The sequence below is a fragment of the Drosophila mojavensis genome, unplaced genomic scaffold, assembly GCF_018153725.1.
Source record: "Drosophila mojavensis isolate 15081-1352.22 unplaced genomic scaffold, ASM1815372v1 contig_16, whole genome shotgun sequence".
NCBI lineage: Eukaryota > Metazoa > Arthropoda > Insecta > Diptera > Drosophilidae > Drosophila > Drosophila mojavensis.
The window spans coordinates 4542287-4558147 of record NW_025318693.1 but is presented as its reverse complement, the minus strand read 5'-3'; the positions used below and the strand labels follow the sequence as shown (position 1 = coordinate 4558147).

The 15861-nt window shown below is 41.4% G+C and overlaps 1 protein-coding gene across 8 annotated transcripts in view; it reads left to right on the top strand.

Moving 5' to 3' along the window:
* LOC6573442 (nephrin) overlaps nt 1-15861 on the top strand; it is a 74770-nt gene that overhangs the window by 32857 nt on the left and 26052 nt on the right. For all 8 annotated transcript variants that reach the window (XR_006356628.1, XR_004364234.2, XR_006356627.1 and 5 more), the window contains exons 3-7: nt 11840-11972; nt 13172-13386; nt 13498-13608; nt 14730-14942; nt 14999-15168. Coding sequence is in view for 5 of the 8 variants with exons in the window: in XM_015166929.3 (XP_015022415.1) it covers nt 11840-11972; nt 13172-13386; nt 13498-13608; nt 14730-14942; nt 14999-15168 (842 nt within the window). In the remaining 3 variants the exon portion in view is untranslated. The remainder of the gene's footprint in view (nt 1-11839; nt 11973-13171; nt 13387-13497; nt 13609-14729; nt 14943-14998; nt 15169-15861) is intronic.

Here is a 15861-nt window from a genome sequence, read left to right as displayed (position 1 = left end):
TTGGCAACTGAAAGGGAGAGAAAGAAACAGAGAGAGAGAGAGAGAGAGAGCGAGAGAGAGAGAGAGAGTCTCTCAATCTTCAGCTGCTTCAACTATTGATTACTTTGCTGTCATGACGTTAAATATGGGCAAAGAGCAACGCATTAAATCATCGAAATGTTCCTGCTCATTAGCAATCAATGCATAACAACAACAATAACAACAACAACAACAATAACGATATCAACAGCAGCAGCAGCAACAAGGCTGCCAACACTTCACACTTCATTTGTGCTCACACACACACTCACACACGCACACACACACACTCACACACACACACACACACACAGCTAACATTAAGGGTAAGCGAGCAGCTCGATTAACAGGCAAATTAGCATTAAATTACTTCTTCAGCTTTTTTTTTTTTTTTTTTGAAAACACACTCGCTGCCTATTACCCACACCTTCTGCCCCTGCGCTACCCCTGCACGCACAGTAAATAAATCAATTAGCAGCGAAAAAAAAAGAAGGAGAAAATATTTGCTGCTGCTGGCTTCTAGTTAGCATTTAGGGTCAGCGAAGGGTGGGCCGCTGTTTGGGTGGGGGGTTGGCGACAGCTGACGCATACATTGATAAACAAAACAACAAAGAGCGAAACAAAGAAAGAAACAATTAAAAGCTTCAGCCGAAGCATCTGCTCAACACATTGCAAGCCAATAATAATGATGGGCCCCAAAATGGGCCAACTTTCAAGTTCCCATCGTTTAGAGCTCTCCTCTGTGTCGATACGCTTGATGGCAAACGCAGCTGCAGCTCCAACTCCAACTCCAACTCCAGCTGCCACTGCAACTGCAGCAGAAGTTGCTGTTCAGCCTCGTTACATTATTTTCTTCTTTTTTTTTTTTTTTTTTTTAATTATTTGTTTATGCAACGCAAACAAACTTTGCTGGCGGCACTTCTCTAGTCAGTTGCCGCTGGCTTGTCTCATTGTTATCGTTATCGTTATGCATATGCGCTTGTCGGCCCCATAAAGAGTAACGGCTCGAAATTCTTGGAAACTCTTGCCCCAAAAAAGAGACAAAAGACAATGCCAAGGCGCCTAATTAGCCGCACTCATCGTCATGCGAATTTGTCAAATTAAGCAGCTGGCGTTACTCACCCTGCAACCCCCTCTCCCCCTTCCCCATTCACCATTCGCAACACTCGCATTTCGGCTGCTGAAATGCCAGTGTCAAAATAAAACGGGCTCAGAATGTGCAGGCAATTACGAGCAGACACCATTCCAGCTGGCATTCGAGCAATGCGCCCTGAGCTCGGACAGCGCCAAACATGGGCGGCATGCGATGATGCGGCGCCAGCAGCCAGCAGCCAGCAGCCAGCTGAAATTAAATATCACAAACTGGCAGAGCAGAGGCGCCGCTGCAGCAGAGGCGTAGCCCCGTCCAGCTGAAAGCCGACTCCATGGCCGTGGCCGTGGCTGAGGACAGCGCGCTGCTGAAGCGACGCTGATTAAAAAATTGTTTGACAAGAAATCAGCGCGACGTTTGTCTGGCCTCGCTGCCTGCGTGCTTATCCCGAGCACCAACTGGCGGAAGCAGTGAAGTGTCGCTGTTAATTCGCCGTAAATTTAATTGTCGCCTGCAATTAAATTGATTTTCCAGCCGGTAGAAGTCGATGTCGCTGCTCTGCCCCCGAACGCCTGACATCGCATCGACTTTAATTATTTTTTGGTATTTTTATTTTTTTTTCAAAGGAATTCCTTCTCTTCATTTTATGCCCAAACTATTTCTGAACGATCTGGGTCAACCAGGCCAATTAAGTCTTTTATGTCGCATATATGTAAATAAAATGCATGATAAAGATAAAAATATTGAAATACAAAAAATACGCAAATTAAGTATAAAATGACGAAAATAAATGCAAATGCAGAAAGAGAGGTCGAGTTGCAAAGTTTATTTTTTATTATTTCTTATTCTTTATAAATCTTTGGCTTTCATATTTAATTGTTTGCGCTCCAATAAAATATTTTCAAATATAATATTTAAATTTTTGTTTTCTATTTTTTAATAATATATTAATTAAATAATGGCTGCCCATATTCGATAGAATATGTTAATTTTTTTAATTTTTAATTTTAATTTTTTATTTTATTTTTATTTTTTTATTTTTTTTATTTTAATCAAACAAAAACAAAATATTTTTGATGTTGACAATAATAAACATTTTATGTGATTCAAGTAGATCTGTTACCATCACATTTTGAATATAATAACTCCCAAATGGCAGCACTGGGCCTGTACGGTGTATTTTACCCGTCTCTGTAAAACGATATAGGGTTGACAGATGGATCCGTCGAATATGGACAGCCCTGTAATGAAAAAATTCAAAGTAAACTCTTCTGATAAAGTTGTACTGAAGCACCCTCATGCTTTGGTTGGAATTGAAAAGCCTACGCACATATTGACAGCTTCATCGGAAATAAATTCTATTTTCAAGTACCAGGGGAATAGAAATATGAGTGGCACTCGAAGTGCTGCATATTATTTTTTATGAACTGCGATCTTTATTGTTTAATTTTAAGACATTTTTCATGGTAATGAAAAACTAATTAGCTAATTTTACTAAAGACTAAATGAATTGCAATATATTTAATCTATGTCAGCTTAGAGGGGCTTCTGGGGCTTCTGATTAAAAACATATATAGAGATATTGCTTAGTTGGCCAACCACGCCTTTTTCTGCCTAATAGCAAAATCCATTTATATTGAATTTCTATTGCCATTGGACGCAACTAGTTTAGTTAATAGTTTGCAACTATATTTCAATGGACTCTCTACTAACAATAGACTGAAGCGTGCAGCATCAATAGCAAATAAAAGTGAGTGGAATTCCGAATAAAATTGAATTTAAAATACATAAATATATTTTAAGCGCGCTTGACTCACGGGAATATTTTCTAATCAATAGCAGCAGCAGCGCTAAATATATATGTGTGTACATATATAATTCTGTATATATACTACATGTATCTCTATATATACGTTTGTACCATCTATTGATGCTGCAGGGCGAACGTCGCGACGTGCTGCTGTTTCTAGAACGAACAAAAAAAAAAAAAAAAAAAAAAAAAAAACTGGCACAAATTCAAAAATGATTTTTACGCAATTTAACGACAACAACTTGAAGATGAACTATAAATAAATGCCCCTTGGTGTTGGGCGAGCATCATTTTAAACTATTTCTAGTTCGTATTTGTGAGTTACTTCTGCTGCCGCTGCTGCAGATGTTTTTCTATTGCTGTTGCTGCTGCTGCTGCTGCTGCTGTCGCTGCTGCTGCTGCTGCTGCTGCCAGGGCCATGAGTCACGAGAGCGACAGAGTCGCTGTCAAGCGGTCATGTTTATCTATGATAAGTGCTCAGTGACCAGTTTAATTGAAAATAATAAACACGCGTGTAAATAATGCGCAATGTCTCGACCAGTTTCACAGTGCTGCCTAGCTAACAGCAGCCAAACACAATGATGCCCAGCGCTGTCCTAGTTTCAGATGCAGCAAAGAGTCCTGCACAAAGAGCTGCCCTGGCGAACCACCCCACCACCCAACCGCCTGCCGCTTGGCATCCAAAATTGTCGCAGCAACTACACAGCCTGGCCCATGTTGCACAGCATGTGTTGCATGTTGCAGTAGCTGTCGCTGCCGTTTCGATTGTTGTTGTTGTTGTTGTTGTTGTTGCTGCTGCTGCTGCCGTTGCTGCTGTTGCTACTGCTGTGGTTGCCTGCTACGTTTGCAAAAATGTTTTGCTGCATGCCGTTGCCATATTTTACTTTTAAATGCCGTTGCCGTTGCAGTTGCCGTTGTTGCCCTTGCTGTCCTTGCTGGCAGCTTTTTTAATTTATTTGCTCATTTTCACTATTTTCCAGTTGCACTTGTCTTCACACCCTCACCACCAGCCTCTCCTCTTTCTATCTGTCTCTCTCTTTCTCTGTTTCTCTCTCTGCACCTCGATATTTGTGGTGCGTTGTTTTCATTGCGGTCTATTTTCATACTATTTGCAGAGCATCAGATTCTTCTTACTTCTCAGTTGAGTTTGACAAATGTGAGGCTAGAATTTCTAAACCTTAATTTTATATTGCCAAATGACTCGGTTATAATTGGAATATGTTTGTTCGGTATCTTTAATAGCAAACTAAAAGATGTGCATTTAAAATCGTAAGCGACTTAGAACTATATTAAAATACTTTTAGACACTCTCAATTGGAAATTCGTAGGGAAATGAAGTAGGGGCTCGCATCAGACTTTAGTTAGGGAAATTAGGAACATGTGGCTATCATACTTGGTTACATTTTAGATATATATCTTTACGACGCATCTGGTATATTCATAGAAACCTACAGAAACTTATTCTAATTGATTATTCTTATAATTTCTGTGATTTGACAAAATCTTTTGCCTTGCATATAGAAATATATTAAGTATTAATTTAATAATATTTTATTTTATTTTTTTTTTTAATAAATTAAATATTGAATAAAAAAGAGTAAATACATATATATTAAATACAATATAATATAGTGAATATATGTATATTTTTGTATAAATATATCTAATTATATTTGAAATATATAATATTAATTTATATATTAGACTTATTCAGGTCTTATTTTTTTATTTAAACATTTTTGGGATATATGAATTGAACTTATATAAATTATATATATTTTATAATTTTCCATAAAATTTTTGTTTATATCATTATAATAGTTTGGGCACTTGATTAATTTGGTTTTGCCATAAATTTTAATTGACTTTCCATAAATGTAAAATAGTATAAAATAAATAATTGGTCCATCAGTCAGTCAGGCATATCAAGTTTTTGCATTTGACTTTTGACTCTTCCATTGCTTACGCTAAACTGAAAAATGTCGAGTTGAGCTCTATGAATATTTATATGTGAATTCTGTTCCCTGGTCAAGTACAATTCACATCAAATTATCCCCATATTAAAGAGTATTTGCATGTCGTTGCCGTGGGCAACTCTTTTGTTTTATATACATATATATTTGCATTTGGTCAAAATTAAAATCGCATAGTTTTTCATAAATCATGACCACATGTGCTCGCACAGAGAGTTACTTTCTACTTATTTGCGCATCGCCATGAGCGTGGTGGATGCCGCAAACAACATAAATACCACGCCCCCGCCCTGCAGCGCCTCCTGCAGTACAGCCATATGTGTGTGTGTGTGTGTGTTTCAACAATTTAAATCAAGTAATTTACGCGCTATTAGAGCAACCGCTAGGTCATATTGCTCTTTCTGAATCCCCAAAAGTACTGCAATTAACATGGAATAAAATGCCATCATCTGCCTGTGCCGAGTAATTGCGGTCATTTAAAATGTTTATGCTCACCAAGTGGTTTTCAATAATTTGCAATTGAAATATTATAAATATTTGAGTATGCATTTCACCATAAATTTAAAATGCAGCCACGACAAAAAGACTGCATTAATAATAGCTCTGCACGCAGCTCGCTCGGTAAGCTTGGGCCATAATTAACGGCCACGGGGCGGATGCGTAATCTGTTTATTTATCGCAGTCGCCTAAGAGCATCAAGTGGCTCGTTGCCCCATCAGCACTTCCTTTAATAGAAAATTTAATATTGAATGCGCGCCACTAAAAGGTTCTCAGGTCGCCCTACACAAGGACTCGCCACACAAGCCCAGGCCCAAGCAACAGTTGCACAGCCACGACAAGAAGAAGAAGAAAGAGAAGAAGAAGAAGAAGAAAAAATAGATATATATATATAAAGAAAAAAGATAAAAAAGGAAGGAAAAGCGAAAGGAAACTAAAGGAGACACGTAATGGCCGGCCAACAATGGCATCAACAAGAAGGACAACAAAGCGCTGACTGGAATATTTTCTCGTATTTTATTATTAAATCACGTAGCGAATGCAATACGGCGTCCAAAATGACAGCGAACGCATTTTAATTGAAGGCACAAAGGAGCACACGAGTCCCGCCCGAGGGAAGCGAGCAAACTGATAAAAAGTTGGAATGCTCGATGATGAGGCGCACTCACTAGAGTCGAGACAAATGCGAGTCCCTGCTGCTGCCCCCTACTACCTACTGCCACACCCACTATTCGTGCCTTGCTATCAGCTCCTGCGGCTAGCATTGAATTGTCGGCCGGACTCCTGCGAATGACTTTCTGCAAAGAAGTTTTCTAATTGAAAATGGCGTCGCTGAATTTAATTTGAAAACTTTCACTGACAGCGACTGACCTCAGCAACAGCAGCAGCAGCAGCAGCAGCAGCAGAAGCAACAAATAATAAATAAATAAAAAGCAACAACAAAATCTGAAACAAACTCTCGGCGGCAACAACTTGCAAGATTTATTAAAACAGAAATCTTTAAAGCGTTTCGCATGCGCTTCAGCCGGCAGTGGGTCATAAACCGCTTGCCAAAACACTCGCATATTTGCGTATACATTATATTTGCTGCCTAATTGACTTGCCGTGGACATTTGTTGCTTGACTGCGCGCCCCGCGCGACCGATTCTGAGAGCTCGGAGTGGCGCCAACTTTTTGCTAATATATATTTTTGACACAGCAATTTGGCCAAAATGCTTTCATATTTCGATCCCTGCTCCACATCTCGACTACGCAAAGATTCCCAGAAATAAATACATAAATACAAATACACACACACATATATATATATATATATATATATATATATATATATATATATATATATTTATATGTAAACAAGCTGGCAAACGAAATTGTTCAGCTTTGGTCAAAATAGGCATAGAGTGGAAAAAAAGTTCAACGCTTTCAGCTTGTCCGTTAAAAGTTGTTAGCTTTGTTTGCTACATAACATGATGGCAAACGGAAATGCACACAACATAAACACCGCAGTCGAGATGAAAAAACATGCAGGCATTTCTAATTATAAGTAAATACTCCTATACATGCATATTAGCAGGCACTGTGCGAGTAAGTCTGTGACTGTGTGTACGTGTGTGTGTGTTTGTGTGTGTGTAAGCACTTTAAAAGTTTGCTCCACAGAAGGCTGCGCTGTTCGGTCGTCCGTAATGCATGCGAGAAGTGTGAGAAAGTACATTAGGGTCAGTGACGACTTGGACTACACTCGAGCTGGGCGGGGCAAGGGGCGTGGCTGGGCTTGGCATGGCATGGATGCTGTCGCTGCTGCTGCTTGTACATTTACTTGTCGTGGCAATGGCAACCACTTTCGCTCTCAACTTGCAACATTTTGTGGCCGTGCTCAGCCATGTGCGTGTGTGTCTGAGTGTGAGCGAGTGTTTGTGTGTGTGTGTGCCATAATGTACAATTTAAATGTAAACAATTTGCCCCAATGTGGCGCAACGTGGCAAAAAATGTAACAGGACAAAGGCAGCTGAATAAAATATTTAAAAAGGCAGCAGCAGCAGCAACAGCAGCAGCAACAGCAGCAGCAGCCATCAGCATCTGCGGCAAACGGCAACACCATATGCCAGACGAGGCAGCTGCGAATAGTGAAACTCAAATATTTATCTTGGCAATTGCCTCTAATTTAGTTCAAAGTTGCCGGAGCTCTAAATAAACTTTTCATTAGCAGCAGCAGCAGCAGCAGGAGGAGCAGCAGCAGCAGCAGCAGCACACTCAAATATCTAACATATACAGAGGCAGAGCGAAAGTATAAGTTCTGCTAATATTAATTCATTAACTTTCTTTTATGGCTGTAATTGACTTTTATGTGCTTTGCACATGTTTCAATCAAACTTCAAGCATACCAAAAGCCACAAGCCAGTAAATTAAGCCCCTAATACCCACCAGACAACACGTATTAGGCCTCACCGCACAAAGGCTTCCAGCCGTTGCATGTCAAATTAGCCACGCTTAATAAATGTTTATTATAGTTGCATACATACGAGAGACTCGATAATGCCATAAACCGAAAGTACTTCGATATATATATATTATTTTATATTAGCAAATAGGAATTCACGATTTGAAAATATTTTTCAGTGGTATGGGCAACTAATTAGTTAGTATTATATTAAGGTATTTATTTCCGGCGATATTACGGATTGCTTTGCCGTGTCATCTTTAATGTGCAACAAGCACACATATTCATAAAAGACAAAACCGCAACCGCAGCAAACAAAAGCCGCAGCGCAACCACTGTGGGGCTGTGTTTGCCTCAACCGCGCAACCCACATCGATCGCTCACTCCATTGCGTGCTCCTTGCCAGGATAAACTTTGAAATGAATCCAACCCCAAATCAATTGACTGCTCTGATGTGTATGTAATGTGTACTTATGTGTGTGTGTGTGTGTTAGTCGTGCTGGGCTGTGCAATAAAACTATTTGATCAAATTGAAAAACTAAAACAAGGCACAGATATTTGGCCGCTATTGAAAAGCTGCCAAGTTTTTTTGTTGTTTGGCATATATTCTAGCACATTGTTGTTGTAGTTGTTGTTGTTGTTGTAGTTCCTTTTATTGTTGTTTACATTGCGTGCTACATTTGGCACGCTGCTGCTGTTGCGAGCTTGTTTAGCGACACGTTTGCTGATTTTCTATTATTGTCAATTCTTATTCTCTTTTCGCATTTCGCATTTCATCGCGAGTTCATTAAACTCTTCAGCCGCGCGCAATCCAATAAAATATATTTGCAATTAATTAAAATAGCATTTGTCTTTCAATTAAACTAACAATTTCAGTTCTGTTCTTTTTATTTTACTCACTTTTTTGTGCCCTTCAAATATTATGATTTCAAGCAATTCGAAGCTGCCAGCAAGCGCTGCTCTGCTCTGCTCTGCTGTGTAGTGTCTGTTGTCTGTTGTCTGCATAATTTATGGAATGTCTTTTGTGCCGCAACGTGGTGCCAGCGTGGGGCGAGGGTCGAAGATTGAGGGCTACGCAAATGTTGCACACGATGTTTGCTACGCCCTTTTACGACTCTCATTTAATGTATGCAAAGTACCACGCTGCGTATGCGTAATATCTACATTAAAACCATGAGGAATTTAGCACTTTAAGGTTTTGCAATGAATTTTGGCTAAAAAATACAATTTTGTTTATCATAAAATTTAACTTTTTAGTACATAAATAAAATATTTATTTTTTGTTTGATAATTAGGCAATTAGGAATTAATAGTTAATAGACTTTTTTTTTTTTTTTTTTTTTTTTTTACAAATTTTAATGCTTTTTGAATACATTTGATTATAAAGGTTTCTTTTCTTTTTCGTATTTTATGTATGTTTATTTTATACTGCTTATATTCTTATGACTATTTACATTATTTAATTTATATTCATATACAATATTTATTTTTATTTAATCTGTACTCTTTCCGATGACCCTATGGTCCAATCTAAATTGAAAAAAAAAAAAAATTCTATCACTTACTGAGTAAATAAATTCAAATAGTAAAGTTTACATAGCTAATTGATGTTAATTTTAAATAAATATCAATAAAGTTATCTAGCTTCATTCGAAGCATATGCATCATGTTTTTTTCTTGCTATTTTTAGAATGGAAATAAAGTCAACAAAATGTTTATTTATAATCGTTCATCATACAAAGTATTTTCAACGAGCTGCATTTCTTCGTAATTTATTTATAGACCTCCCCATAATTTTTCCTTTATTTCGGAACTAATCTCTCGACTTTGTTTAACATTTCCTGTGATATTGCCTTAATTAGAATTGGAGAACACACTCAACACATTCGATGGATATTAATTGATCCATGTTGAGAGCCTGTCAAATGCGCCGATGCCTGAATAATGAGCCGCCCAAATAACTTTGACAAGCCGTAAAAATTTCAATTGAGTAAATGCTCACCCGCCCGAGAGCTCTCGCTCTCTCTCTCTCTCTCTCTCCTCCTCCCTCCCTATCTCTGATCGAAGGGTCTCGTATGTGCTAAGTAATTTACATGAGGCCCAAAATAGCCGCAAATAATGCTATGTGTCAAAACAGAACATCAAACGGAAGCGTGAGCTGGGAGCTATGGGAACTGAGGCCACTGAGATTGGGGGCGGGCAGGTAGAGCTCAAGACTCGAGAGAAAACTATTTCTTGTGTCTTTTCTCTTCTTTGGGCACAGACATCAAAGTCCTCGTCCCCTGGGCTGCCAATAAAAGAATTGAATGAATGCATAAATCATTAAAAACGGCCAGACGATTGCCGCCAGCAACTGGGCAAACGCTGCCGTGGGGCAACTAAAAATAGATTTTCAGTGGGGGCAGCCTAGAGTTGCCGCCGCTGCTGCTGCTGGGCAACTTCAAAGCTATTGCTGTTGCAATTGCAACACAAAGCGTCTAATTAGATGTTGCAACAGGCAAAACCGCAATGGCTAAGCAAATATAATCTAATTGCTGCCCGCCTCCCCCCGCCACCAGCTCCTGCTGAGCGAGCTTTGGCAGGCCTTAAGGCATTTATATAGATTTACGACTAGGTGTTGCCTTGTGCCGCTTGCCAGCGCACATTTGCGGAGCTTGCCACAAGCCAAAGCGTTGACAAATTGCCGATGCCGCAGCGGAAGCTGCGCTGCCGCCATGTTTGCCATTTTGCTCAAGCTGTCAGCGAATGTGCGCCGGAAAGTATGCAGCGCAATATAACAAATGGCTTGTGGTGTTCGCTGAGCTGCGGTGCGCTTTGGCCAGCATGACCGGCACGGCTCCATGTATGTGTGTGTGTGTGTGTGTGTGTGTGTGTGTGGACTTACTTCAATAATTTCCTAATACGTTCGCTCAACAAGACTGCATAAATTTATGCACGTTGCTGCGGCATGTGCTTTGCTAATCTTCTCCAGTGGCGCCGCCAGGTGTGCGGGGAGCTGCGATAAAAATTTGCACTCCACTTTCGCCAAAAAGTTGTCGAAAAACATTTGAACATCAAAGTGCCACGACAACAGGGGAAAAAAATGGAAACGGAAAAAAATTGCCAAAAATTGCTTCAAAAATTGTTCGCACTTTTTTTCAGTATTTTTCTGTTTGTTTACCCTGCAGTTGCTGCTCTAAGCACTTAAATTGGAGCAACTCAACTGTGATGTGAGCTGTGCTAAGGAAATAAAGAGTTTATTGATTGTTGAGGCCAATATGATTTGTTTAAAAATTCGCAAACGCTGCTTTAGATGAGGACTGTTGTTAATCAAGACGCAAAGTTTCTGGGGCCCACGTCGAGCGAAATATTTATGAAATACAGAAGCCATGCTAGGGAAAACAATGTGAGAGGCAAGAATGTACAGGGAACACGGGCCTGAAATTCGAGGTAAAGCAGCGTAGCATGAAAGAGAAATATTTTCTCTCTTCATATCTGTTATTTGTATTCTTTTATTTGTTTTATATTATTTATTATTTTAGGCTTTTTTCGAAGTTTTTTCAAAAGAGAAAATAACAAACTCGAACCAACAACAGCAACAACAACAAGGACAGCCGGCAAACGGAAGCGTCGAACAGACAATGGGCGCAACAGGGGCATGGGCGTGGCCATGGTAGTGGGCGTACGAGTAGCTGGGCGTGGCCCACGTGCTGGGTCGCGTGCTGGCTTTGAGCATCTCGTTTCGCGCTTCGCGCCAAACTAAAGCGGAAGCATTGTGTTAAAATAACAAACAATCAAGCGAATCATGCAGGATGTGCAAATAAGAAATAAATATATTTTTATCAGCGCGAACGCCAGCGCACAGCTTCCTACCTGACAACTTCAATTGGCTGCCGCCTCCTGGGCCGCCTTTAAATGCTTTGCTGAATGAAAATATAAAAACGAAAAACGAAAAACGAAAAAAGAAAAAACGAAATAAATAAATAAGCAAATAGAAATCAACTTTTTCTTTGGCTTTTCTTCCATTGCAGTACCCGCACGCCTGGTTTGGGCCGCTGCCGGCAAGACCGTGGAGCTGCCTTGCGACCTGACGCCACCCACGCCGCAGGACTCGGTGAAGCTGCTACTTTGGTTCAAGGATACCACTGGCATACCGTTATACAGGTGAGTGCTGCTGCAAGTGCTCGAACATGGCAAATCAATTCCAGAGCCTGGTCAAACTATTTAGTTGACAGAGCGCTGGAAAAAACGCGACTGAGCCGGCGCTGAGTAGATGTTGCCGACTAGCGGATATGTTGCCCAAGTGCTGCACACACACACACACACACACACACACACATCTACACACACGTACGCAGGAGCACATCCTGCAGGCGACAGCCATCCATCAAAAACGTGAAGTAATCGTCAACATCCTTTGCTGCCATCACACTTGGCGCATTTTTCACATCCTTTTTCTTTTTTTCTTTTTTTTGGCTTCCATTCAGTCCTTTTTTCTGTGCGTTTTGCCTGAGCTCCGGCTATGGTGTGTGTTTTGTTGTTGTTGTTGTGTGACGGTATTTTGGCGCAGGATACCGGAAGAAATGTTTTGTGTACTCGCGCGTGTGTGTGTGTGTGTCTGCATGTGTGTGTGTGTGTCTGTATGTGTGTATTTTGTGTGTGTGTGACAAGGATGCGCCCGTCCACGCCGTCATAATCCACTTTGTTATAATAAATGTAAAGCACATCCGATTACAGTTGCCATCGCTAAAGTGTAGCAAATTTTCACGCACATACGCATCTGACACGCTCCCCACTACCGCCCGCCCAGTCGCCCTTCCACTGCCAGCTTTTGCAAATTTCAGTTGATAAATTTTCAATGTGGCTCGCGCATTTCAAGTGCCTCTTAGCGCGAGACTTGCGTGCCCCAACGGCAACTATCCGGCATGTATAGTAGGTGCACAACTGGCCACCGTCAGTCGATAATCATAAAGAACTGCAGCTCTGGCTATGGCTGTAGCTGTAGCTGTAGCTGTAGCCGGGCAACAATTCAGCCATAAGAGTGCCGGGCGTTGTACATGAAATAAACAGAGTAATTTGCTAAAACAGCAACAAATTGCTGCAATTTGCGCAAAGCTGCCAAAGTCGCAACGTGGCACGCAGCAACAGTAACGAAACACACACACGTGCAAATTGAGCGTCATTTTTTATGGCCGTAAATTATGGTAGCAGTAGGACAACCTGGGCGCCAGAGCAAACGAATGGCCAAGAGATGCTTGCATATGTTTATTTATGATGTATAATCAGCAGCGCTGCCTGCTGCCTGGGGCCTGCTACCAGCCACGCCCACACACTAAATTCACACTTAACCATTCGCTTTGCAGTCTGGACTCGCGGGGCGGCAACGTCAAGCTGGCGCCACATGCGGCCATAGCTAGCGATCTGGGTCAGCGTCTCTTCTTCAGCATTGGCGATAATCCCAAGGATTCGCGGCTGCAGATTAAGGACGTTAAGCCCGAGGATGGCGGCGTCTATCGCTGCCGCATCGACTTCTTCAACTCGCCCACGCGCAACTTTCGCCACAATCTGACGCTCGTTGGTAAGTCGAATTGATCTGAAGCAAGTCGGAAATGAATGGTTTTGCTCACTGAGTCTCGCTCTCTCTCTCTCTCTCTCTCTCTCTCTCTCTCTCTTTCTCTTCCTTTTGCAGTGCCGCCTGAGGAGCCGCGCATCTTTGATGCTCAGGGCAAGGAAATCTCTCAATTGGCTGGGCCATTTCGTGAGGGTTACGAGCTGTTCCTCTGCTGTCAAGTGAGAGGCGGTAGGTTTTCTATAAAAAAAAAAAAAAAAAAAACAAACAATAATATGCTCATAAACATGTATATACGTACATATGTATGTATATGCGTAATATGAAAGTGAATAATTTGATATGTGCAGCTAAATTTAATTAAAATATTTGAATTTGAGACATACCAATGCCTGACCTCAGGCATGTCGAAGTTGATTTTCCATAATTGCAAAAATAAATTTACCGTTCAATAATTATATCAATTACTACTGAGTTTTGCTCAGACTTTATTAGCAATTAAAATGTGAGCTTAGAAAACAGTTTATATATGAATTAAATTTATTTATACATGAATTTGCCTTCGGCTTCAATTAATCAGGCGTTGCAACTAAGATTTATTAAACAAACAAATTGAGGCACAAAAAACCCAAAAAGAGAGGGAACATTTTATTTATTTATTATTTATTTATTTATTTATTTATTTTTATATATTAAAATTGATTTAAATAATAATAAAAAATTAGTATTATTCATTTGTTTATACCCTGAACCCATTGAAAATGGGAAATCAGGGTATAATGGTTTTGTTAAAAGTATGTAACAGGCAGAAGGAGGCGTGGCTATATATTGATAACTACTCCCGATATTTTATTATCGATGAAAAACCTTATCGAAAGCTAGTTATTTAATTATATCTCCTACACCTTTAGAGCTAGAACTTCCAAATTTTAAATGTAAACTTATGTGTATTATATAATTTCGATTTTCGTTGTTTTTAATATTATGATTAAATTACTACGGAACTTTGCTTGATTATCAAGTAAATTGTGAGCTTAGAAAATATATTTATGTATGAATTGAATTTGTTCACATTTTTACACGGCTTCACTTCGTATAATAAAAATGTAATAAAAAAAACAAAGTTCGCGCTAGGCCCAGCCACGTGCAGCCTGCCAGTCAGACTGACTGCGGTCACCCGCTCACCTGTCCGGGCAGTTAATTTGTGTGTGAGCCACGCGAACATGTGTGCCGCACAGCGGCTGGGCAACCGCAGCAGCACGGCGCAGTACGGCGCAGCACTCGGCAATAGCTGTCACTGGCTGCCAAATTGACGTAGCCGGAACTCATAATGTGCCATTGATTCTCTGCAGGGCGACCGCCGCCGAAGGTCACCTGGTGGCGCGATGGCAACGAGCTGATCGGCACCAGCCACACGTCCGTGGAGGAGGGCGCCACGGTTATGGTCAACCAGCTGCTGATTGGCACCACGACGCGGGACTATTATGGGGCGCGCATTGAGTGCCGAGCGCAGGGCACACGCCTGCTGCAGCCCGTCACCAAGGATGTCACCGTCCAGGTGCACCGTAAGTGGAACTTCCTTGTACTCGAATCAACTGCCTCACCCCAATTGTATTCACAGTGAAGCCCATTCGCGTCAAGATCGTAACGCCCAATGACTTGCTTACGGCGGGCCATCCGATTGCCATACGCTGCGAGTCCTGGGGCTCCTATCCGGCGGCCAAGATTGTCTGGCTGCTGGACGGCGAGCCCATACGCAATGCCGAGGTGACTCTCAACAACGACAAAGAGGTAAGTGCAACTGGCTCTGAGTTGGTTCAACGAAATAAAACAAAACAGGTATTTGCGGAACTTTTACGATTTTGTTTTTGTTGTTGTTCATGTTTGACATTTGATAGCAACAGTAACGCACGCCAACACGCCCACACGCCTAACTTTGAGCAACTGTGCGGCGCTTAATAACCCCCGAAGTGCAGCAGCAACTGCCAGGACTGCAGCTCCTGCTCCTGCTCCTGCTCCTGCTCCTGCCGACCACTGGGTGACCCTAAAAGGCGGCATGAGCCAGGCAAAGTTTTGCAGCTGCAGACAAGTTGACTTCAAGTGGCCCGTCCGCCTGGCTGGCTATCCCTTGGCCCGGTCCCCGCCACCCGGCTCCCGCCCGGACTCTGCAGCAGCTCTTTGATTAAGTGCACTGCCAAAAACTTTCAAGCGAGCTATACAAATTTGCACTCGACAAGCCGGACGGTCGGACGGACGGAGGCTGGCCCGACTAATGTGCGAATTTTTATTTGAATTTATGTAGATGGGTGCCGGCCATTTGTTAAGGGCCCATCGTAATTTTTGTGCATCCTGCTGAAATTTATCAGCAGCAGTTCGCATGCAGCACGACTTCATTTGCCTGCGGCGCACAGACCCACAGTGCCACAGAGCCGGACTGTAACCACCACAGCCAGCAGCCGGACAGCAGTTTGTAAGACATGCGAG